The sequence below is a fragment of the Schistocerca serialis genome, chromosome 7, assembly GCF_023864345.2.
Source record: "Schistocerca serialis cubense isolate TAMUIC-IGC-003099 chromosome 7, iqSchSeri2.2, whole genome shotgun sequence".
NCBI lineage: Eukaryota > Metazoa > Arthropoda > Insecta > Orthoptera > Acrididae > Schistocerca > Schistocerca serialis.
In genome coordinates this window covers 183,672,086-183,696,673 of record NC_064644.1, presented here as the reverse complement: position 1 = coordinate 183,696,673, position 24,588 = coordinate 183,672,086, and the positions used below count along the sequence as shown (strand labels likewise).

The window sequence follows — 24,588 nt, the reverse complement described above, 5'->3', positions numbered from 1 at the left end:
TGGAAAATTCTCTACCTGACTGAAGACGTCTCTCGCAGTTAGACTAAGGATCAAGCACAAAAATGTGGATAATTCTATAAAAATGCGCTGACAACAAGAATTTTGTTATTTTTAACAAAAGGAGGCGTCACATATACAACAATAATCAGACTGTAAATATAGACTTCGATCAGAAATCGGTAGCTAAGGTAGAATATACAAAATTTCTAGGTGTATGCGTTGATGAGGGGTTGAACTGGAAAAAACACACTGAGGATCTGCTGAAGCGTTTGAGTTCAGCTACTTATGCTATTAGGGTCATTGCAAATTTTGGCGATATACATCTCAGTAAATTAGCTTACCACGCCTACTGTCATTCTTTGCTTTCGTATGGCATCATATTCTGGGGTAACTCATCGTTGAGTAAAAGAGTGTTCATTGCACAAAAGCGTGTAATCAGAATAATTTCTGGAGCTCATCCGAGATCATCCTGCAGACACTTATTTAAAAATCTTAAGATCTTCACTGTAGCCTTACAATATATATATTCGCTTATGAAATTTGATATTAACAATCCAAATGATTTCAAAGGTAATAGCTGTGTACATGGCTACAACACTACGAGAAAGGATGATCTTCACTACTCAAAGTTAAATCTAACTTTGGCTCAGAAGGGGGTAAATTATGCTGCCACAAAAGACTTTGGTCACTTACCTAATAGAATCAAAAGTCTGACAGGTAGCCATATAGCATTTAAAAGGAAATTAAAAGAATTTCTTAATGGCATTTCCTTCTACTCATTAGATGAATTTTTGGATATAGTAAGTGGATAATTTCCCCAAACCCAACAAAAAAAATTAAAAATAGTAAGTGTCATGTAATATTTTGTGTAATGTAATATCATGTATAGACACACCTTTTATTAACCTGACACGTTCCACATCATTACGAAGTGTCGTATTCATGAGCTATGGAACAAGTACTAATCTAATCTAATCTAATATTACTAAATGGGGCAGAAATATAGAAAATAGATAAATAGACGGAGAGAAAGGTAAAAGTTTTTAAAAATGAAATACTGCGAAAGATATTTAGACCAGTCTATGAGGGAGAAGAACGGCGAAGAAAGGAGAACAGGGAGCGAAGGTAGCTATACAATGAACCAGATGTAGTTTTCAGAGCCCAAAATAAGAAGACTAAGATGGGCTGGCTACGTCTATAGAAGAGAACAGGGATCTTTGCTGGGAGAAGTCTCGGAGGATAAACCAGAATGACGAACATCTCTAGCGTTTTCCACTTTGTTTTCGAATATGGGATGCTCTGTAGGCTTTTAAAATTGAACCCAGTGAATTCATGCGCGTGAAGAAGTGGCGGAGATGGATGACGAGCTGCCGGGGAAAAGGGAGAAGGAGACACAAGAAGAAGAACGAAAGACGAAGAAAATTACAGAAAGAATAACTAGGCGTAGTGTGCATATTGATTTATGATTCTATAGGACCACTACACACCGACAAATTACCTTTAACGAAGAAATAAAGTATATGTAGTTTCGTCGACAACCATAGCTGTAGCTGTGCCGCCGGTTCATTGTCTTTCGTGTTCCGCTGAAGTTCTTAGCAATAACGCTGAGCTTGCAAAAACACGTCTCAAACAGCTCTACAATCTCTCCTTTGACATCAGGAGTATTCAGGTAAAGTCCAGAAGCCATCTAATAGTAATCTATCACAGGCACAAAGGAAGGCATTGAGGGACATCAACGCAGATGAAAGTATCATCGTCCTTTCTGCAGATAAGGGCAACGCTACTGTCGTAATGAAGAGTAAAGATTATCAGGAAAAAATCATAGACATTTTGGATCCCAACAATTACAAACAACTTCAGAAGGATCCGACATCGAATATTTTAAAAATGACCAATCAATTGGTGAAAGCGTCCTCCCTCGCTTCAGTCGACAAGAAGCAACTCTTTAAATCAGAAGCTTACCCGCCCAGACTCTGTGGGTCACCCAAGGTTCATAAACTGCTGCTACCTTTGAGACAGCCGGCTGGAGTGGCCGAGCGGTTCTAGGCACTTCAGTCTGGAAACGCGCGACCACTACGGACGCAGGTTCGAAACCTGCCTCGGGCATGGATGTGTGTGATGTCCTTAGGTTAGTTGGGTTTAAGTAGTTCTAAGTTCTAGGGGACTGATGACCTCAGAAGTCAAGTCCCATAGTGCTCAGAGCTATTTGAACCATTTTTTGAATCTTTGAGACCTATAGTCAGTGCAATAGGGTCTCCCACCCATGAATTAGCTGGACACCTTGCCTCGCTGCTGAAACTTCATGTTGGTGGAAATGACAGTCATGTTAAAAATTCATATCAGTTCATCGATATTATTAAGGAAATTAGTGTGGGCTCTAATGATATCCTGGTCAGTTTTGATGTGGTGTCGTTGTTTTCCGTGATCCCAGTGAATGAAGCGATCACATGTATAGCGGACATTGTTCCTAGTGATATTTTGGCATTATTCAGACATTGCCTTACAACAACTTATTTCCAATATAATAATGTTTTTTATGGACAGATTGACGGCGTGGCCATGGGAAGTCCTCTTAGTCCAGTTGTGGCTAACTTGTTCATGGAGAACTTTGAAAAACGGGCACTGCAGACAGCTAGAAAAAGACCAACCAGATGATATCGTTATGTAGACGATACATTTGTTATGTGGACCCATGGGGAAGAGGAACTGGGTGCCTTCCTGTTACATAAGACTAGTATTAATCCAAGAATTCAATTCACTATGGAAAAGGAAGTCGATTGTCACCTGAACTTCTTAGATGTGACTAATCAAACGGGAGGACGGATCATTGGGTCACAAGGTTTTCGGAAAAGACACACACACACATTGATCGTTATCTGCAGAAAGATTCTGACCACCACCCAACACATAAAAGAGGGGTGATTAAAACATTAATAGACAGGGCGCACAAAATATGTGAACCAGCTCCCTTAGATGATGAGACTGAACACCTTAGAGCGACCTTCAAGAAGAATGGGTATTCCAAAAGAGAGAGAGATCGTGCACTACGCCCTAGACTGACAACCAGGACGGACGAGGAGCGACACCAACCCAAGGGGAAAGTGTTCTTACCATTTATCAGTAAGGTCAATGATCGCATTGGAAACATTTTAAGCAAGTACGATGTGGAAACTGTTTTCAGACCCACCACTAAAATAAAAGAATATTTAACATCCGCAAAAGATAATCGACATCCTCTAGCTACACCAGGTGCCTATAAAATTCCGTGCAGTTGTGGAAAGGTCTATATAGGTACAACAAAAAGAAGCGTCAACACCCGTCTGGGTGAACATAAAAGGAACTGCAGCCACGGACATATTGATAAATCGGCAGTAGTGGATCATGTGTTTCAGGAAGGTGATCATGAAATAAGGTTTACCCTCACAAAATCCAGAAGTGTACTAGAAATGCGATTCTATCTGTTTGAAATTAAAGCGTTCACGATTACCGATAAAACGCAGAGACACATCGTTCGGTGCACGGCTGAGGGTACCATTTCCTTTTCACTCACAAAGAACAGACCACTCTCTACACGCTTCCGTAAGAGCCCTGATTTATGTTGTCCTCGCGATCCTTACACGAGACGTACGTTTGCGTCAGTAATATCGTTTTGCAATCTATCATAACGCCCGTTCTTTAAACTTTCTAAATAATGTTTCAGGCCTTTATCGGACCTACCGGTAATGAATCTACCAGCACGCCTCTGAGTTGCTTCGATGTCTGTCTTTAATTTGACCTGGTCGGGAGCAGTACTCGAGCAGTAGTCAAGTGTAGATAGAACGTGCTCTTTACTCTTTCTCAACCGATCAACCGAAATCGACCATTCGCAGTCCCTACGAGCGGCTGTACACGCTCATTCCATTTCGTGTCGCTTTGCAACTTTATGACTAGATAGTTAAATCGACGTGACTGTGTCACGCAGCACACGGCTAACACTGTATTCGAACATTAAAGGACTGTTTCTCCTACCTACCTACTTCAACTTACATTTTTCCACATTTAGAACAAGTTGCCACTAAACACACCAAATACAAATTCTGACTAAGCTGTCCCGTATCTCCCTACTGTAGCTTAATGAGTCTGAGTACGCCTCGCTTGTACTGGAGAGCATTTCCATTATTGTTCTTTCTACTTATATTTTGCATCCTGTTAGCTTCTTGAAACATACGATGCAATTTCTTGCCCCTGTGAGACGAATAGAAATCATTTCGTGGCACGGAGGGGACAGACTCGGTTTAGTCGGTTCGCAGAAAGTCCGCAACTGCTCGATGACGCAGCAGATGATATTGATAGGACCCATCACAGCCCTCTGATTGCCCTTCGGTCAATTTCCTTACAATTCATTGGCCACAAGAACTGCGATTAATATCGGCTGTTGTGAATAACAGCGTGGGGAATGGTAAGTTGATCATGGAACTGCTGCACTTTTGTGGCCGTGTGTAATTTGCAATTTTCTTTTTCAGTTCGCTCGTATCCGTGTCTAGTAGCCCTTTGTCGACAATCATAGAAGTTCAATAAATACTTAGCTCATGTAGTAACGGTAGAATATGTGATTTGGTCCACAGTGCTACCACGATTAAGAGTTCACTGCACTTATCACAATTCGCAAGATCAAAACGTAGTGCAAGCGTGGATTAAACAAGTCTCTTGAACATTAAAGTTGATACTGAAGGTACCTTACGTATCTGGTCTCACTTCATCACTGAAACGCAAAAGTTTTCACAGACGATAAATTTATGTCTCAAGTTCGCGTATTGCTGAGGTCGCTATATTCAAAGTCATTTTCAAATTCATATAAGAACTTAAATAAGTTCACCACAGCCAGTTTTCTGCAGTTGTTTAAAGTGATTTACTGTTCATCCTGTCATACGACAACAGTTGCAAAACACTCTTTTTTAATACACCGCCATCAACCATTTGACAGTATATTTCATGTGTACAATCTAGATTTCGTCTTTGACACCATTATCGAGTAGAATGCTAAAAACAAGAGTATGCAAATAGTAAGATATAAAGTAAAAATTTAAAACTATTAGATGCAAACTGGTATAAAATTACGGGATTTGCACTTACATCTTATACCATTAACTTTCTTGTGGTGTATTGTGCAGGATGACATTTTTTACGCGATTATCGAGTACAATGCTAAAAGCAAAACACGCAAATAACATGCCATAAAGTAAAAATATTAGATATAAGCTAATATACAGTTACGAGAGAAGAACTTACTTTTTAGACCATTAAAATCATTCTGCTGTGTACTGTGTGGGATGGCTTATACACAGCCCAGCACATTTGCATAACTTGGTATAACTGGTACAAAATTAACGTCATGTAGGAATACAGCATATTATTGTTCAAGCACATCACATCTGGGAAAATCACCCCAAACAAGGAAAACACAAGAATGTTACATGCCTTACTTTATCGTACCGCGGAAGTATTATATGTCCATTAACCACTCTGACAAGTTTATAAGTTCTAGCATAGCCGCACTAATAAAATTCGAAGTACAAGTGAGACACACGCCCGTACCTGCTGCTCATGCATGAATCGACCAACTCATCATATTACCCAACGATACGTCGGGACGAAAGACAAGGAGTCCGCACGTGTGCTGCCATCAGTTAATGAGACTGCTTCTCCCACCAATCACCCAAAGCATGATGACGTCTCAGCCGACCATAAGCTGCTTCAGTAGCAGAAGATAAGTAACGAGGTCGTTTCTAACCAGATAATAAGCTGCAAGAGGTGAATGTATGGCCAGGCAAACATGACATTGTCGAAATCGGCCACACACACTGGAGTCTTGTGACTGTGACTACAAAGGCGAACCAGTTATGCATAACTGACAAAAGCAAACCGAGACGGGCTTGGAAAGAGGAGGAATAGGTGAATACGGAAATCGAGACAGAGTGCATAGCGCTCTAGGATTTGGAGCGTACTATAGAATGTGTATCTACATATACATAAACACTCCCCAAGTCACCATACTGTGTATGGTGGAGGGTACCTTGTATCACTAATAGTCAGTTCCTTTCCGGTTCCACTCTCAAAGGAGCAAGTGAAAAATGACTATCTATATGTCACCACACAATCCGGAAATTGTGCTATTTCGTTTCGCGGTCCTAACGTGAGGTGTACTAAAGTACTGGTCTGACTGTTGTTCTGAATGTGATCTCCTTTATACATGAGGTACACTTCCATGTTATTTTCAAAGCTGACTAGTCAATATCACTATTACGGCCCTTACGTGTTTGTTCCATTCCAACTTTATGGCAATAAATTTAATCGACGTGACACTGATAAGCACCATCATACCACTAATTTACATGCAGGGTGCCCAAGAATAAAGTATTGATTTTGTTGAAATGATTAGTGTATTCTTATATTTATAGTTTCATATGTTTATCACATGTTCCATCAATATGAGCACCACTCACATCTCGACACAACTCCAATCTGTCGCCTATGGTACTAAAGACATTCCGGAGCATTTGTGGTCTAATAACTGCAGCTACTTGTCTAAATTGGTCTCGGAGCTCCATCAGGAAGTTGATACGGTGTAGGTGAAACACACATCCTTTGATAAATGCCCCAGACGAAGTAGGCCATATGTGTGAGTACGGGAGAACGCGTCGCACAGATCATTGTTCTTGAGCGCCCAGATCATTGTTCTTTAGCCCCCCCTCCATCTTCCATTCCCATAATGGCATGCTGTGTCATCTATTTTGAACTAAACGCTATGCACTTGTTGATCCTGCACAAGATGTGGTAAAAGAAACTGTTATAGCATATCCATATACAGTACCCCATTGCTGAGGTTTTCGGTGAAGAAGAGCTGGTAGTAGGTTTTCCCATCCACATATTAACTTTGGGGCAGTCTCACTGGTATTGCAGGTGATCCACTGGTGGTGCGCCAGAAACCTTACACAACGTGGACGTTTGTCTCTTCGCTAAATAGGATCTTGTTGAGGATGTGATTTGCATATGCTTCAAGCAAATCCTGGCGCATGTTCATATGCTCTGCGAAGTCTTAGTCGTGTAATTGATGTAGAACCTCAAGATGGTGGGCGTATTTCCATCGTGCTTCGTAACATTTTATCTACCGTCGCGCGTGGAGTGTCCAGTACCACTGACAATTGCCGTACCGATTTTGGACTGACTTCAATGTGTGTTCTAATGTCGTTCAACAGAGGTTGGTGGACGGCCTTGTCCTGGATCGCTCTTAACGGTACCTGTGCACTTGAGCTTTTTCACTAATAGACATGTAAATTATCGTTTCAGTTGTATGGCTTTTATTTTTAAGTCATTTCCAGTTTCTTCTTAACAAATGCCCGCCATCAGACGCAAATACTGAAAACAAGAGAACTGTGCTAAGAAAGAAGTTTTACTTACGCTTGTACGCATAGAAAATAAAAGCTGTTGAGGATTATAATATATAAAATTCTAACAACGGTCCGGCTACATACGATGCAATATGAGAGAGGAATACGTCGCAAAAGGCACCAGCTTGGATGCATGAGCTCTTAAGTCGATTGTGCGATAGTTCTCATACTTATATGCCCTTGCTGTCCTTAGGATTGTGCGGATGATATTTTTCGGGAAGTGTAATAGTATTTCTCCTGCGTCATAGATTGTACATACCAAGCTAGTTGTTTGGTTGTCGCTTCCTTCTATTATTTTAGAATTTCTTAAGAATGTTGTGATTTCCGCCTTATTTGATATTATGTCGTCCGAACGTGTGTTAAATTTTGTTTTTAACACTAAATCCCCCGTACTTTCCACACCGGCTCCCATTTCTTCCTCTACCACGTCATTAGAATTCCTCCCCCTCATAGAGGCTTTCACTGTAATCTTTGCACCTATTCATTCTCTGCTCTGCGCGTAACAGCTGAAGTCTCTTTGCAGTTCTAATATTGCCACACTTGTTTTCAGTTTAATCGAAAACTGTTTTGACTTTTCTATAAGCTCAATTTGTCCTTTTTACGAACATTTCTTTTTCCATCTCTTCGCATGTTTCCTAACGTCATTTCGCATACGCTTCCCTACACTTCCTGTTTATTGTATTCCTAAGTAACATATTCCAACATTCCTGACTTTTCCTGAACAATTTTGTACCTCCTCCTGTTGTCGATGAATTGAAGACTTTTTTTCAGTTACCCAAGATTCTTCTTTCATTTACTTTACCAAATACACTCCTGGAAATGGAAAAAAGAACACATTGACACCGGTGTGTCAGACCCACCATACTTGCTCCGGACACTGCGAGAGGGCTGTACAAGCAATGATCACACGCACGGCACAGCGGACACACCAGGAACCGCGGTGTTGGCCGTGGAATGGCGCTAGCTGCGCAGCATTTGTACACCGCCGCCGTCAGTGTCAGACAGTTTGCCGTGGCATACGGAGTTCCATCGCAGTCTTTAACACTGGTAGCATGCCGCGACAGCGTGGACGTGAACCGTATGTGCAGTTGACGGACTTTGAGCGAGGGCGTATAGTGGGCATGCGGGAGGCCGGGTGGACGTACCGCCGAATTGCTCAACACGTGGGGCGTGAGGTCTCCACAGTACATCGATGTTGTCGCCAGTGGTCGGCGGAAGGTGCACGTGCCCGTCGACCTGGGACCGGACCGCAGCGACGCACGGATGCACGCCAAGACCGTAGGATCCTACGCAGTGCCGTAGGGGAGCGCACCGCCACTTCCCAGCAAATTAGGGACACTGTTGCTCCTGGGGTATCGGCGAGGACCATTCGCAACCGTCTCCATGAAGCTGGGCTACGGTCCCGCACACCGTTAGGCCGTCTTCCGCTCATGCCCCAACATCGTGCAGCCCGCCTCCAGTGGTGTCGCGACAGGCGTGAATGGAGGGACGAATGGAGACGTGTCGTCTTCAGCGATGAGAGTCGCTTCTGCCTTGGTGCCAATGATGGTCGTATGCGTGTTTGGCGCCGTGCAGGTGAGCGCCACAATCAGGACTGCATACGACCGAGGCACACAGGGCCAACACCCGGCATCATGGTGTGGGGAGCGATCTCCTACACTGGCCGTACACCACTGGTGATCGTCGAGGGGACACTGAATAGTGCACGGTACATCCAAACCGTCATCGAACCCATCGTTCTACCATTCCTAGACCGGCAAGAGAACTTGCTGTTCCAACAGGACAATGCACGTCCGCATGTATCCCGTGCCACCCAATGTGCTCTAGAAGGTGTAAGTCAACTACCCTGGCCAGCAAGATCTCCGGATCTGTCCCCCATTGAGCATGTTTGGGACTGGATGAAGCGTCGTCTCACGCGGTCTGCACGTCCAGCTCGAACGCTGGTCCAACTGAGGCGCCAGGTGGAAATGGCATGGCAAGCCGTTCCACAGGACTACATCCAGCATCTCTACGATCGTCTCCATGGGAGAATAGCAGCCTGCATTGCTGCGACAGGTGGATATACACTGTACTAGTGCCGACATTGTGCATGCTCTGTTGCCTGTGTCTTTGTGCCTGTGGTTCTGTCAGTGTGATCATGTGATGTATCTGACCCCAGGAATGTGTCAATAAAGTTTCCCCTTCCTGGGACAATGAATTCACGGTGTTATTTCAATTTCCAGGAGTGTAACTATGTTTGTCTTATCAACGTTCCTCACTGACCGGTTTAGAAATGTCCAGTCCTCTTGTACTGAACTGCCTACTGTGGTATTCCTTATTTATTCAATATTTATGTCCAAAGTAAATTTAATATGCGTGTCAACACTTCAGTATACCAGTTTTTAAGGCATTTATTATTTTCGACAATTTTCTAGATCTTCATTATATTCTTCATAATTACTAAATTATGGCCTGAGTGTGTACCTGCTCCTGGGTACGCTTTACAATCCAGTAACTGACTTCGGAATCGCAGTCTCTTTTTAATGTATTGTCTTCATGGAGTCCAGAAAATTAATTTGGTCATAAAACTCCAGCATTTACATGGAGAATTTAAAACCATGAATAATAGTTGAAATATACTTCATTACTGATTAAAAGTACTAATTTCTAAACTGTATGCACCACAAGTGAAACGAACAATAGAGTAAAATTAGCCTGGAGTAGTTTCGGTAAAGTAGATTTCCCAAAACGAACTACCAGCGTTTCTGAAAACCAAAGTTTTCAATACGTTTGTTTTGGTGTATGGAAGTGAGATATGGAGTGACAAATATGAATGCTATTCAAAACTGAAGGTTACTCAGCAAGCAATGCTTCGACACGTCTTGTGAAAAACAAGGACGGAAAGAAATATAAAGAAGAACGGAAGACCAAACTACGACAGTAATGAAAATAAAAAAAAAAAAAAAAAAACAGAGTAAAAGGGAAACGTAGTCAGATGAAACTATCGTACATGGACCAAAATAAATATTTGGTGATTATGGGAGACAGAGATGACCTAACTGAAGGTGGGAACCTAATATTAGTAAAGATGGAGGAACAACAGTTCATAATATATGGATTGCTTTTCATACTCATCTGCGTCTGAGAGGATACTGATCAACGCTTTGCTATTGTGGAGGATGGTGGAAGGATGTATTCCCTTTGAACGGGTGGTTAGTAGGTTTAGAATATTGTGGGCTTTCTATTCTGCGGCTAGTATCGGAAGCGTTCAGATTGCGAATGGGGAAACTACATTTATTCCTCTCCAACTCACTGCAAATAACGATCAGATTGTATAAAGTTTTTTTGTGCTTTTCATGTTGCTTCGTATAGCACATTGCTTGCCATCCTGGGGTTAGGTTCACCATACTATCAAACTGAAATTTACTTTGGTATAAATAAAAGGCTTGATTACAGTCATCACTTTAACTTTTTACAACAATCTCTATTATCATAATTTCGTTAGAAACACTGTCTAGTGATACTGCCTCTTCTTCTTCCTCGACTGCTTCTTCAGTTATCAGTGGTAACACAATAGCCTTTCCCAGATTTTTCCGTGTGTTACGGAATTCCATCCATTTACTCCTGCTTGCCTCCTGATTTTTCTTTCCCACCTTCTATTAGGTCATCATATCGTTGTCTCTCAGACTCCAACAAACAGCTTTCCTAGTCCATGTACCATATATTCATCTTGCTACATATCCCATTCTCTCCACTTCATTTTCATTATACCTGCTCCCTGAAGCATGAGTCATCAGTCCTCCGAATGGTTTGATGTGGACCACCACGAATTCCTCTCTTGTCCCAACCTATACAACTCCTTGTAGTATCATGGACGTTATTACCTGATGAGTGAAATAGATGCCCTATCATCCCGTCCCTTCTTGTCAGTGTTTTCCATACATTCCTTTCCTCGCCAATTCTGCGGAGAAACTCCTCATTCCTTGCCTTATAAGTCCACTCAGTTTTCAATATTCTTCTGTATCACCAAGTCTTAGAAGCTTCGATTGTCTCCGTTCCGGTTTTCCCAGTCAGCGATTCACAAACATACAGTACTGTGCCAATGGTACTTTCTCAGAAATTTATTCGTCAAATTAAAGTCTATGTTTGATACTAGTGAACTTCTTCTGGTCAGAAATGATATTTACGTTTGTGCTAGTGTACTTTTTATGTCCTCCTTGCTTGAACAGTCATGGGCTATTTTGCTTCCAAAGTAGCTTCTTCATCAATAATTTTGGAGTTAAGGTTCTCGCTACTCTCATTTCTGCTACTTCTCATTACTTTCGTCTTTCTTCGATTAACTCTCAGTCCATATTCTGTACGCATTACACTGTTTATTTCATTCAACAGATCTTGTAACTCTGCTTCAATATCAGGAGGACAGCAATGTCATCGGTGGATCTCGTCGCTGATAACCTACCACCCTGAATTTTAATCCCCCTCTTAAAATAATTACTATTAAAAACAGTCTTGATCACAATTTATTTTATAAGGTGACCGGTTTCGACCACTGCTGTGGTCATCTTCAGACCATTGAGTGGAAACCCCTTTCTGTTGGAGAATCACAAAGTTATTTTATTTCCGCCATTGTAGAGAGCGAGACACTGCAGTCCTGTCTCACACGCTTCTTCATACGAGTACATGGCCTACCAATCCCGTCGTACCCTTCTGATTTATGTACATATTGCATATTACCCGTCTTTCTCTGTAACTTACTTCTATTTTTCTCAGAATTTCGAACATCTTACACCATTTTACATTGCCAATCGCTTATTCCTACTAACATACCTTGATTTACCTTCAGTCGTTCTTCCATTATCAAGCGTAACGTTGGGACTGCCTCTCTGGTGCTTTTACTTTTCCTACAGCCAACCTATCACATCCTCAGTGAGCCCTGGTGCCATTGAGTTAGTAGACTGCTCTGTCTGGCGCCACTGGCTCAAGGGTAGTATCGACTATACCTCTTGCGACCCAATTGGCAATATCTATGAGGAAGTGTTGGTCTCGGTGGGTTGTGTCCTTAGAAAGTCTTTGTTTTCCGATATATATATAGGTTCGCTGGCTCGAGAGGAGTAGGCACGAAGTTTGGGGATTGGCAGTAGAGTCGCGACAAGGGGTGGTCACGATATCCGAGCGGCCGAAGCCACGAGATGCGCAAGGAGGGCCTGCGCAGAGCCAAGATACCGGAGTACTTCACCGCAGTCGGCTGGTTGGCAACATTCATGTCGGACGACCGCTCGTGACCTGGCTGCCCTCTTCTACCCGACTTTCATCGACACCACTCAGTAACCGCTGCGACGAACCGTGGATCCATGGAACTGCTGCTGATAAAGGGAGGAACATTCTGTAATCCTCGTGGTGGTTTGCGTCATTGTTTACATGTCTTCCTTGTTATTTTCTGGTTTGTATCCGATCCTCCGAGTTTAACTCGGTCGGGTCTTTGGTCGTAAATATAGGCAGTAGCGTTTTACTAGGACACTAGTTGTCGTTTGAAAATTTGTCCCGCTTTTGTATTGCCTTTCCCTTCTGGTTTGTACCCGATCATTAATGTTCCAATGAATCAGCTCCTGGTCGTAAATACAGCAGGAACAATTGTACTAAGGCACAGGTTGCCGTTAAACAAAGAGGGACCTTATGGTTGGATTTAGATGTTAACCGTTCAGTTCTTTGATTGTAATTGCGTTTCTTAGTCATTAGTTATAATCTGAACAACCTGTTGTACTAAGCTGTCCGTTTCTGTGTGTGAAAGACCAGGTCATTATTAGTGTATTTTAGCTGGATATTGTCGTTCCGCCGAGTGAGTTCTCTTGTAATAAGTGTTAACAAGTAATGTTTTAAGACGTTCCTTCAGAGCGGTCATAATAACTGAGACACAGTAACTTCGAAAATGTTAACAGCCAACTGTTACCAGTACTTTAGTCAAAATGCGATTGCCAGAAGGGACGGGTTGGGGTCCAGTGGCACCTGGGTAGCCCACTGAAATGAAGTTGGTTGCTTTGAAGTAAGCCTTATCATTGTCATACTGTTTCTTATCTGCTTAATCTTTAAGTACAGTTGCGCATCTTAAACCGTACCTTTCGACATACAGCTTTCAAATTAAAAATTAAGTCACTTATTTTGAGTAATTGAAGCACTCCTGTTATCAATGGTGCTTATATAGTTTTCATGTGTTGCAGAAGGGCGTTTTATAAGAGAGACTATGTCCATCGCGGTAGTAAACACCGTTTCACCTGGTAACGGATGGGCTGCAGGTCTGGCCCTTCCACGTTCTCCTTCATTCCAGAAAGTACCACGTCTCACTCAGTTTTCTTTAAGTACAATGTTAATGTCACATTCGAAATATTCTGAAAAGCCACAACCACAAGCGGGTGTGGGTCGCTCAAACAAAGTTAAACCACGACTTTACTCCCATGCAACTGCTGGAAGGCTTCCTCCACGTCAGTTCTTAGTACAGTTTTCTCCCTCTCCTACCCCACTCTCCTTTGCAACTGCAACCTGTGTCCTCAGTTATTTAATGGATGTATCCAAATCTCTGTCTTCCTCTACAGTTTCCATCCTCTAAGGCTCCCGCTAGTACCATGGAAGTATTCCCTACTGTCTTAACAGAAGGCCGGCCGCTGTGGCAGAGTGGTTCTAGGCGATTCAGTCCGGAACTGCACGACTGCTACGGCCGCAGGTTCGAATCCTGCCTCGGGCACGGATGTGTGTGATGTCCTTAGGTTAGTTAGGTTTAAGTAGTTCTAAGTTCTAGGGGACTGATGACCACAGATGTTAAGTCCTATAGTGCTGAGAGCCATTTTTGAACATGTTGTAAATAGCAGTGGCAGCGGAGCAATCTTGTGAACTGTTACTAAGACGTCGTGCACGGGCTTACTTAGAGAGTCGGTGCTCGGCGTGGCGGATGTTTATCGTTGCAGCGGGTTGAGTTGGCCGTCGTAACCATACTGGGAGGTGGCATTTTTGTGGCTCGCTAAAGTGTAATACGATCAAAGCAAGCGGCTTTGGTTGCGGTCATATTGGGAAGGCGTTGATTGCTGATAGAAAGTTATTCTTTGTGGCTGAACAGAATTGAGCTTTGCTTCGGCATGATGTGGGTGATTCTGTTAAACTTTGTCTGTTAAACTTGGTTCATTGCTTGTGCTATAATTGTTTAGCGTATTTTGCCCTGCTCCTTACAGCACATTGCATCCCGAATGAAATTTCTACTCTGCAACGGAGTTAGCGCTGACATGAAACTTTCTGGCAGATTAAAACAGTTTGCCGGACCAATGCTCAAACACGGGACATTTGTCTTTCGCGGGAAAGTGCCTTACCGTCTGAAGTACCCAAGTACGATTCACCATCCGTCCTCACAGCTTTACTCCCACCAGTACATCACCTCCTACCTTCCATATGTCACAGAATTTCTCTCGGCGAAACTTGCAAGACTAACACTCTCAAAGAAAGGATATTTGCAGAGACATGGCTCAGCCACAGCCTCCGGAACGTTTCCAGAAAGAAATTTTCAATCTACAGTGGATTGTGCGCTGATACGAAACTTCCTGGAAGATTGACACTATGCCACACAGAGACTCGAACTCGGGACCTTTGGCTTTTGCGGGCGCTTGTCCGCGAAATGCCAACATCCTGATTTTGATTCCCTGTCCTGCAAACAGTTATAATCTGCCAGAAAGTTTAGCACTGAGCTTTATTAGCCTTATATGAATTTAGTATGTTAATGTGTGTATTCCTTTCCAAAAATTGTTTTCTTCATGTGTGTTTTTCCTTCTAAAGCTTTTGTGTGATTTACACTTTACCGATTTGTCTTGAGCGGGCAGAGTTTATAGAAATATACTTAAATTTGCAGTCATTGGCACATTAACTAACCACAGCAATTGTTCGCTATTTGTCTGTTATTGGACAGCTATTTCTAGAGTGTGTTCTCTTTCTCATGTAATGTAACTGCTGAGTAATTTCATGGCGCTGTTAGCTGACTCCGTGTATATTTTATTTAATATTGGGCTTTCAAGTTCTTATTTACGAAAATATTTTATTAATTGTAATTATTGTCATTGGGTTGCACAGTACCGAGCTCGGGACGGGTTATGAGCTTGCGAAGTCATTATGTTACTTGTTACGTGTATGCTCGTTTCTCGTTTTAGAGCTCCCTGTACCAGCCTGTAATCAGAGGGTTCGTGATACAGCAGGCGGCCGCTGTTGTCATAATGTGGGGCCCAGGAACGTGTTATACCCATTTGTAACAGTCTTTGTAATTATCGATGTTTTTAGACTACATCTATTTATTTTGAAATAAAAGATTATAATAAAGTCTTGTGAATTTAAAACTGTTGCCTCAGTATATGTTCATAAGCACTCTCGAGTTTGAAGTTAATTTTGTCTTTTCTCTTGCTTTCAGTTCATTCCTACATATTGCTTAGTCTCAAGGAAGTTTCACATTTTCATGTTTTATTGCATTAATGAAAGACAGGGCCAGTTCAATAACTTAAAATAAAGAGCGCATAACAACGTTCATATAATATCTCAACATTCTGTACTAATAATGCTAAATGTCGTATTCGAAGCTCTCTATACGAGCAAGTTTCTTAAACTGTACCGGTACAATATCGAAAACTCATACTGGGACATTTTAGGCAACGACGCCATTTCCTGTTAATCACTTGGCTACAGACGAAAGACTACGAATACAGATTACTGACCGTCTGAAAGCTAATGTTATTTCATGTACATCCATCCATAAAGCAAACATTATGTTGCCACTTAGCTTATAAGAGTAAGTCTCTTCGCCACATAAACAAAAGGTTAAATGAATACCACAAAAAAAAATCTTCGCTATCTTTAGGTGAACAGTAGTTGAACACACACGACTGATTGCTGACAATATGGCCCCAAGAAGCTCGTAATTTACGTTTACCTAACTAAACGTTGGATTGTACTAGCGGTATGATTTTTATAGTAGTGGCATAAGTTAGAGGCCGGTGCAGTATAGACGTGACGGTTCATATCCTCCACCAGAAACAGCGGATTTGAATTTCCGCTCCGCGAGTCCAGCCAGGCACGCACGCGCTGCTTGAGCAATAAATACACAAGGCGGCCGAAAGTGCTGGGAGGGCGCCTCGAGGATTTTTTTATTGTTTCATCCCCCTCGCCCCCACGTGGGCTGCACAATTCTCCGTTCCTCAGCCAAGCGAATTAGAAAAATTGAGTAAATTAGAGTAAAAATCAGACTAACAGTTAAAAAAAGAAAATATGTACATTTTGAAAACGCATCGCAGGAGGAGTTCCGATAAAGCACTGAAGTACTTCACATTTACAGAAAGATAGGGAAATGAAAGCTAGGAGTTGAGGTGGATAGTGGGAGATAGTCGGTGGGAAAGACAGAGGGTGAGGAGAGGTGCTTCATCTGATTAGGGCAGTGGTTGCAGTAGGAAAGGGATGGGGTGGATGGAAAAGGGAAAGAAGAGTGGAGCCCTAATGTAGAATGGGATAGGTGAGGAAGAGTTAAAAGGTAGTAGGAGGGATAAATATCGGGGTGAATCTCATTGTCTGGGAGAGGGAGTTGGTTGAAGTTCGTTAGTATAGAATATCGAGTGTGTAAGTATAGGGATGGATCCCTCCACAATGTAAGGGAGACAATGGGTTGATTGGAATCTAGTTTGCGGACATCATAGGAGATGCGGAAGCGTTGTGAATTTGATGACACGGTAGAGGATGCAGGAGCTGTAAAGTAAACGAATGCGTAATGCGAGACGGAATGCATGGCTTTCGAGAGGGGGTGGTGAAGATCCATGCAACATTTTCGTAGCAAGGGATAGGCCGTATCAGGATTTTGTAGGTGTGCGGAATAGTGGAGCGGTGTAATGTCCAAGTTCGGCCTGATAGTAGTTTTAGTCTATTGCGGGCCTTCTGTTGGATGGCTAGTAGGTGAGTCCAAGATATTTTAGTGTATAGGCGCTTCGCGGTTTGGACGAGCAGCACTGCACGCCCCGCGATTAACTTTTTTCGTTTCGCTCGAATGTGGATGACAGTGCGGCCATACCTGGCCATGCGTTTGGTTCTGCTGGCGAGTGGGGCGTTGTAACAAGTACACAGAGCACTTGTTATTGAGAAGGTACTACTATACCATGTATCAAGAGAGGGTTCTTCTTGCATAGTTTGGAAGCAGTTTCACTGTAACATTCCGAATTACGGATATTATATTCAATAAGAAAGTGAATCTATTACTTTCCGTGTTACAAGATTTATGAGCAAGTGAAGATAGAGCATTTTGTGAGGCCGGTATTAGTAGCCGATATTTAGTGCTTAATTTAAGAAAGCTTTATTTGTTCCTTAAAGTGTCTGTTGATGATTTCGAATATCATCACTTGCTATGGCACATTGTTTCCTACGTTCGTTTCTTATCAGGCTATGGTCAATTAATAATATTCTGTAATCCCAAACCTGGCTGAAGGTTACACACTCTTATTATGATTTATTCGTGCAAAACTATTTTTTTAATTGTTAGATAGCTGTTTAAATGTCTGTGTCAACTTTTAGGAGAGTTCTTTGATACCATTTTAATGACTCTGGCTTCCTGTTTTCTTAATTACTAGCAAAGCAAAAGGTTAACATGGACGTCGCTTCTCCTGGTAGAGAAGTGTTACGTATTGTTTTAATAAAATAAAGATATGTTAAATTGTGATCAAACTGATATGCACACCTCTCGATACCAGTACCAACATTCGTACTGAGCCATGGCGACCTCTACTTTACTTATCTCTGGCGCCAGCCGTGTGTCATCTCTTCGTCTTAGCCGCGGCGTGATTGGATGCGGGAAGTTTAAAAGAAGCGCGCTAAGAACGGCTGACAAGTCTGTTTCTAGCGACGTTGGAGGGAGTTACGAGTTCTTCTGGAAAGGGCAGTACTCTCCTGTAGTTGGGTTGGTACGCCAACGGCGATCGCAGCGAGCACTTAGCCCTGAAACAGTGCGGGGCCCCCGTTCGTTTCGTGTACGCCGGGGAGCGACACAGCTGGGTGGGTCGGTGTAGCGGATACGGGGTTAAAAGTGTGCATAGTGGCAGCCGTTGCTGATTGTGGGCGATTTAGGCTTGGGTGTGACTTGTCATGTCCTGTGGCATCACGCAGTATCTCCAATCCTCGTGCTTCTGTTATCGACGACGTCCTTTCTAGATGGTGAGCTGTTTTAATTTCTATGCTCCGAAATACTAAGTTGTTGGCGGTTATTTTTCATTAGGAAACCCTACCGAGTTGTGCTTGCACGGCGTTACTATCTGATTTAGCAGTCCCCGTGTTCTGACCCTCCCGTACTACTATTCATATTTAAATCAGTTTGTCGTAAATTGTGCCTCAAAAATGAGTTTCTATGGTTGTCCCAGTCCCGTACATTTAAAATGTTTTAATAGGAAGCCAGTGAAAAACGCTAAGCACCTGTAGTTCTATTAGTGATTCTTAAACTACATTTGGCCTGGGAGGTGTCAATATAAACACTGTAAGTTCCAAATCTTGCTGCTGAACGTTACTGGTTTTCGGTGTTGCTTAGTCAGCTAAGCCTCATAATTGCCCATTACTTCCATAACTTGCGTTGCGTAACTAACACCTATGCGCATCAGTTTTATCTAAAGAGGAAAGGTAGAATCCGACTAATCATAATTTTTTCACCTCCTTTTCTGAAGGTTGTTCTGTATGAACCACAACCCGCCAGGGTAGCCGAGGGTGCTAACGCGCTGCTTTCTGGACTCTGCTAGGAGCGCCGGCCCCGGATCGAATCCGCCCGGCGGATTAACGACGAGGGCCGATGTGCCGGCCAGCCTGGATGTGGTTTTTAGGCGGTTTTCTACATCCTGCTAGGTGAATACCGGGCTGGTCCCCATGTTCCGCCTCAGTTACACGCCTCGAAGACATCTGCACACTTTCGCACTATTCCATGGATTACACGACGCAGACAGTTGGGGTACACTCATTACGTCCCGGGGCGTACGGGGTGGCGGCAGGAAGGGCATCCAGCCACCCCTTAAACATCAACATGCAAAATCCGATTAACGATGGCTGACCTTGAGTAACTGCAGGACAAGGCTCAAGCGATAGATAGGTCTGTATGAGCCACAAAATGAGCTGCGTTGGTATTTACCGATATAATTGATTCCTCTTATCGGTTTATTCAGGTTTTGGTGCTGCGTAAAAGGCTAATGGCTTCACAAGAGTCACAATGGCTGGCTAAAAAATTTTTTGATTTTTTCCATATGTTGAAGAGTGAAACTTGTTTATATCGCTTCCTAGGCAGCCTTAAATGCTGCCGCCGTTTAACCCAGTCAGTGGGGCCTACGCTCTCTCAGAGGTACCCCCTAGTGCAACAACACAATGTTGATGAAAACGTGATTTCTTTAAGAAAAATATTTTTGATTATAGATCATGCTCTATTAAGTAAGAAGTAGAGCCTGAGCCTGTCAGACAAACTAAAACTGCTTTTAGAAAATTTTGTTTTTGCTACTTTTCTGTAAGATAAGTTGGTATACATGGTGTGAAATTGTCATGCTGAAAGTCCCCTTGACAACGGATTGATTGTATCCTTGTGATAATCTCTTTTATGGAATTGCACTTTGTTAAGGTGAAGTTTAAATCAGTTGAGGTATAATTTCACTAGCAGCGCCAATTATTTTCACGGTACAAGATAGATTTTCTTTGACATTCAGGCAATCATATATAAATATTCTATTTTTCTTAAGAATTAAGGGTTTTAATTATTGTGTGTTATATTTCACGGGCTAATCACATGTGGCTCCGAACTATAAATTCATTGTTTGTCAATTTTAGTTTTTCATTTCATTGTTACATTTTATTTAAATAAAGTTTACCGGCTAGGAACAGATTATAGCAGACTGAAAAAAAGGGTATAGCTACACTGATGAGCCAGAGGATCATGACCACCTACCAAATAGCCGGTATGTCCACCTCTGGCACGAATAACAGAGGAAGTGCGCTGCGGCATGAAATCAATGAGGCCTCCTTCGTAGGCCGCTTGAGGGAATTGGCACCACATCTGAGCACACACATATCACCTAATTCCCGTAAATTCCGGAGCGAACGTCCATGTGCTCTGACGCCACGTTCATTCAGATCCCAGATGTATTCGATCGGATTCAATTGGGGGGCAGCACATCAGTTGGAACTCGGCGCTGTGTTTCTTGTAACATCGCACATTATCTTGTTGAAAAACGCCACTGCCGCCGGGAAACAGGTCATGAAAGGGCGTACGTGGTTTGCAACCAGTGCACGGTACTCACTGGCCGTCATGGTGCTTTGCACGAACTCCACCGGACCCATGGATGCCCATATGAATGTTCCCCAGAGCAATGAGCCGCTGCCGGCTTGTCTACGTCCCGCAATGTAGGTGTCGAGGACCTGTTTCCCTGGAAGACGACGGATCGGCATGATGCATAAGGTAACGAGATTCATCAGATCGCGCAACGCTTTCCCACTGCGCCAGTGTCCATAGCCTATAGTCAGGTGCTAGCTTCAGTCGTAGTTGCCGACATCGGGTGTTAACTTGGCACACGCATGGGTTGTCGGCTGCAAAGGCGGATCGTTAAGTGTTCAGAGTTGTGTGTGTTCAGACGCACTTGCACTCTGCCCAGCATTAAAGTCTGACGTTAGTTCCGCCACAGTTCACATCCCATCTTGTTTTACCATTCTGCCCATTCTACGACGTCCGACATCTATAGAGAGGGGTGGCCACCCATCACCATGATGTCTGAACGTGGTTTCACCACGTGTTGAAGACATTCGCTATAGCACTCCTCGAACACCCGACAAGTCGCATAGCTTCAGAAATGCTCGTGCCGAGCGTCCAGGCCATCACAGTCTGCCCTCGGTCAAACTCACGTAAACGTTCAGAAAATACCAGACATCTTTTTCTCATTACTTCTGACATGTTGGTTTTGATAAATTTCATCATTACTACGTAAGTCTCTATTTTTCATAGTTTTTCGTGAGCCGAATACTTTCAAAATTATTTGGCTTACTATTTTTTCTAATTTATAGCGTAATGCTAGACACGTTTATCTACACATTCTGGCTTCACTATAGCCTACGATGTCCAATATCTGTAATTAGTTATGGCCGCCCAACCTCACTACGTTTGTACATGGTTTCGTGACATGTTGAAGAAACTCACCTCAGCTCTCCTCAAAGGCCCATGAAGTAGTGCAGTTTACGAAATGCTCGTGCCAAGCCTCCAAGTCATCACTGAGATACATCGAGCACCTTTTCTATTCTACTCAGGGACAGAACGCTCACTGGTACTAGATGCACCACGCTAGTGTCTGACTACCAGTTTTTCCTCGCCAGGTGACGATGCTATCACCTGGACAGGTTTATATCGAAAGTAGCACGGAGGTATTAATGTTCTGGCTGATCATTGTACGTTGTATCCTTAAATGGGTCTGGTTTTCCTGCTCCCGCAGCCCTGTGCTCTCTTATCACTTACAATCGTTATAACAGGCATCTCTCCCCTATACCTTCATTTGCCCCCCCTCCCCTCCTCAGTGCACAGCGCGCGACAGTTGGCATAAAAAGAGAGGACGACGTCGGAGCTCACCCGTCGACGAGCGGCGAGTCGGTGAGGAGGCGTCGCACAGCGTCGAGGCGGGCGTCGAGCCGCAGCGCCAGCGTCACCAGACACAGCGGCGCCGACGCCACCCCCAGCCACAGCAGCAGCGGCGGCCACGGCGGCCGGCGTCGCATCGCGCCCCGCCTGCAAGCGCCACGCTCTGTACACATCACAACAGCAGCACCGCCACCTACATCTGACACCTAAGTACGACGGTCACTCCAAAAGAAATGCACACTATTTTTGTAAAAATACAGTTTTCATCCTACATGTGTGAAAGTTTTACAGTGTGTAGATACAGGGTGTTTCAAAAATGACCGGTATATTTGAAACGGCAATAAAAACTAAACGAGCAGCGATAGAATTACACCGTTTGTTGCAATATGCTTGGTACAACAGTACATTTTCAGGCGGACAAACTTTCGAAATTACAGTAGTTACAATTTTCAACAACAGATGGCGCTGCAAGTGATGTGAAAGATATAGAAGACAACGCAGTCTGTGGGTGCGCCATTCTGTACGTCGTCTTTCTGCTGTAAGCGTGTGCTGTTCACAACGTGCAAGTGTGCTGTAGACAACATGGTTTATTCCTTAGAACAGAGGATTTTTCTGGTGTTGGAATTCCACCGCCTAGAACACAGTGTTGTTGCAACAAGACGAAGTTTTCAACGGAGGTTTAATGTAACCAAAGGACCGAAAAGCGATACAATAAAGGATCTGTTTGAAAAATTTCAAGGGGTTGGGAACGTGACGGATGAACGTGCTGGAAAGGTAGGGCGACCGCCTACGGCAGCCACAGAGGGCAACACGCAGCTAGTGCAGCAGGTGATCCAACAGCGGCCTCGGGTTTCCGTTCGCCGTGTTGCAGCTGCGGTCCAAATGACGCCAACGTCCACGTATCGTCTCATGCGCCAGAGTTTACACCTCTATCCATACAAAATTCAAACGCGGCAACCCCTCAGCGCCGCTACCATTGCTGCACGAGAGACATTCGCTAACGATATAGTGCACAGGATTGATGACGGCGATATGCATGTGTGCAGCATTTGGTTTACTGACGAAGCTTATTTTTACCTGGACGGCTTCGTCAATAAACAGAACTGGCGCATATGGGGAACCGAAAAGCCCCATGTTGCAGTCCCATCGTCCCTGCATTCTCAAAAAGTTCTGGTCTGGGCTGCCATTTCTTCCAAAGGAATCATTGGCCCATTTTTCAGATCCGAAACGATTACTGCATCACGCTATCTGGACATTCTTCGTGAATTTGTGGCGGTACAAACTGCCTTAGACGACACTGCGAACACCTCGTGGTTTATGCAAGATGGTGCCCGGCCACATCGCACGGCCGACGTCTTTAATTTCCTGAATGAATATTTCGATGATCGTGTGATTGCTTTGGGCTATCCGAAACATACAGGAGGAGGCGTGGATTGGCCTCCCTATTCGCCAGACATGAAGCCCTGTGACTTCTTTCTGTGGGGACACTTGAAAGACCAGGTGTACCGCCAGAATCCAGAAACAATTGAACAGCTGAAGCAGTACATCTCATCTGCATGTGAAGCCATTCCGCCAGACACGTTGTCAAAGGTGTCGGGTAATTTCATTCAGAGGCTACGCCATATTATTGCTACGCATGGTGGATATGTGGAAAATATCGTACTATAGAGTTTCCCAGACCGCAGCGCCATCTGTTGTTGAAAATTGTAACTACTGTAATTTCGAAAGTTTGTCTGCCTGAAAATATACTGTTGTCCCAAGCATATTGCAACAAACGGTGTATTTCTATCGCTGCTCGTTTAGTTTTTATTGCCGTTTCAAATATACCGGTCATTTTTGAAACACCCTGTATATCCTTCCCGCTTGTTTTCAAACTTAGTTCAACCTGTCGCCGTGGGTGGTGCCGTCACAGCATGTCTTCAAGATGGCTGCTACACTTGATGTTCGTCAGAAGCTATGTGCTGTCATAGAATTCCTGTGCTGTGAAATAGAGACAGTGGGAAACATCCACAAGAGGTTGAAAAAGGTGTACGGAGATGCTGCTGTCGATCGCAGTACAGTTAGTCGGTGGGCAAGCAGGTTACGTGATGAAAGCGGGCACGGCAACATTGAGGATTGTCCTTGCAGCGGCAGGCCTCGTACTGCACATACTCCAACGTGCAGAGAATTAACGAATTGGTGACTGCTGACAGACGCATCACAGTGAACGAATTGTCGCGCTAGGTTGGGATAGGGGAAGGAAGTGTTTGCAGAATACTGAAAGTGTTGGCTTTAAAAAAGGTTTGTGCCAGGTTCCTAGGATGTTCACAGTGGCTCACAAAGAAACAAGAAAAACGGTATGCAGTGAACTTTTGGAACAGTACGAGAATGGTGGAGATGAATTTCTTGGAAGAATTGTGGCAGGTGATGAAACGTGGCTCAATCATTTTTCACCAGAGACGAAGAGGCAAATTCACCCAAGAAAAAAATTCAAACCCACACCTTTTGCTGGAAAAGTTATAGATACGGTGTTTTTCGATTCCGAAGGACTCTTGCTTGAGGACA

The 24,588-nt window shown here is 43.5% G+C and overlaps 1 protein-coding gene across 1 annotated transcript in view; it reads right to left on the bottom strand.

The window, feature by feature from the left end:
- The window catches only part of LOC126412959 (dipeptidase 1-like), a 162,443-nt gene that overhangs the window by 92,627 nt on the left and 45,228 nt on the right, over positions 1–24,588 (bottom strand). The window contains exon 3 of the mRNA XM_050082850.1: positions 22,036–22,191. Within this exon, the coding sequence (XP_049938807.1) occupies positions 22,036–22,191 (156 nt within the window). The remainder of the gene's footprint in view (positions 1–22,035; positions 22,192–24,588) is intronic.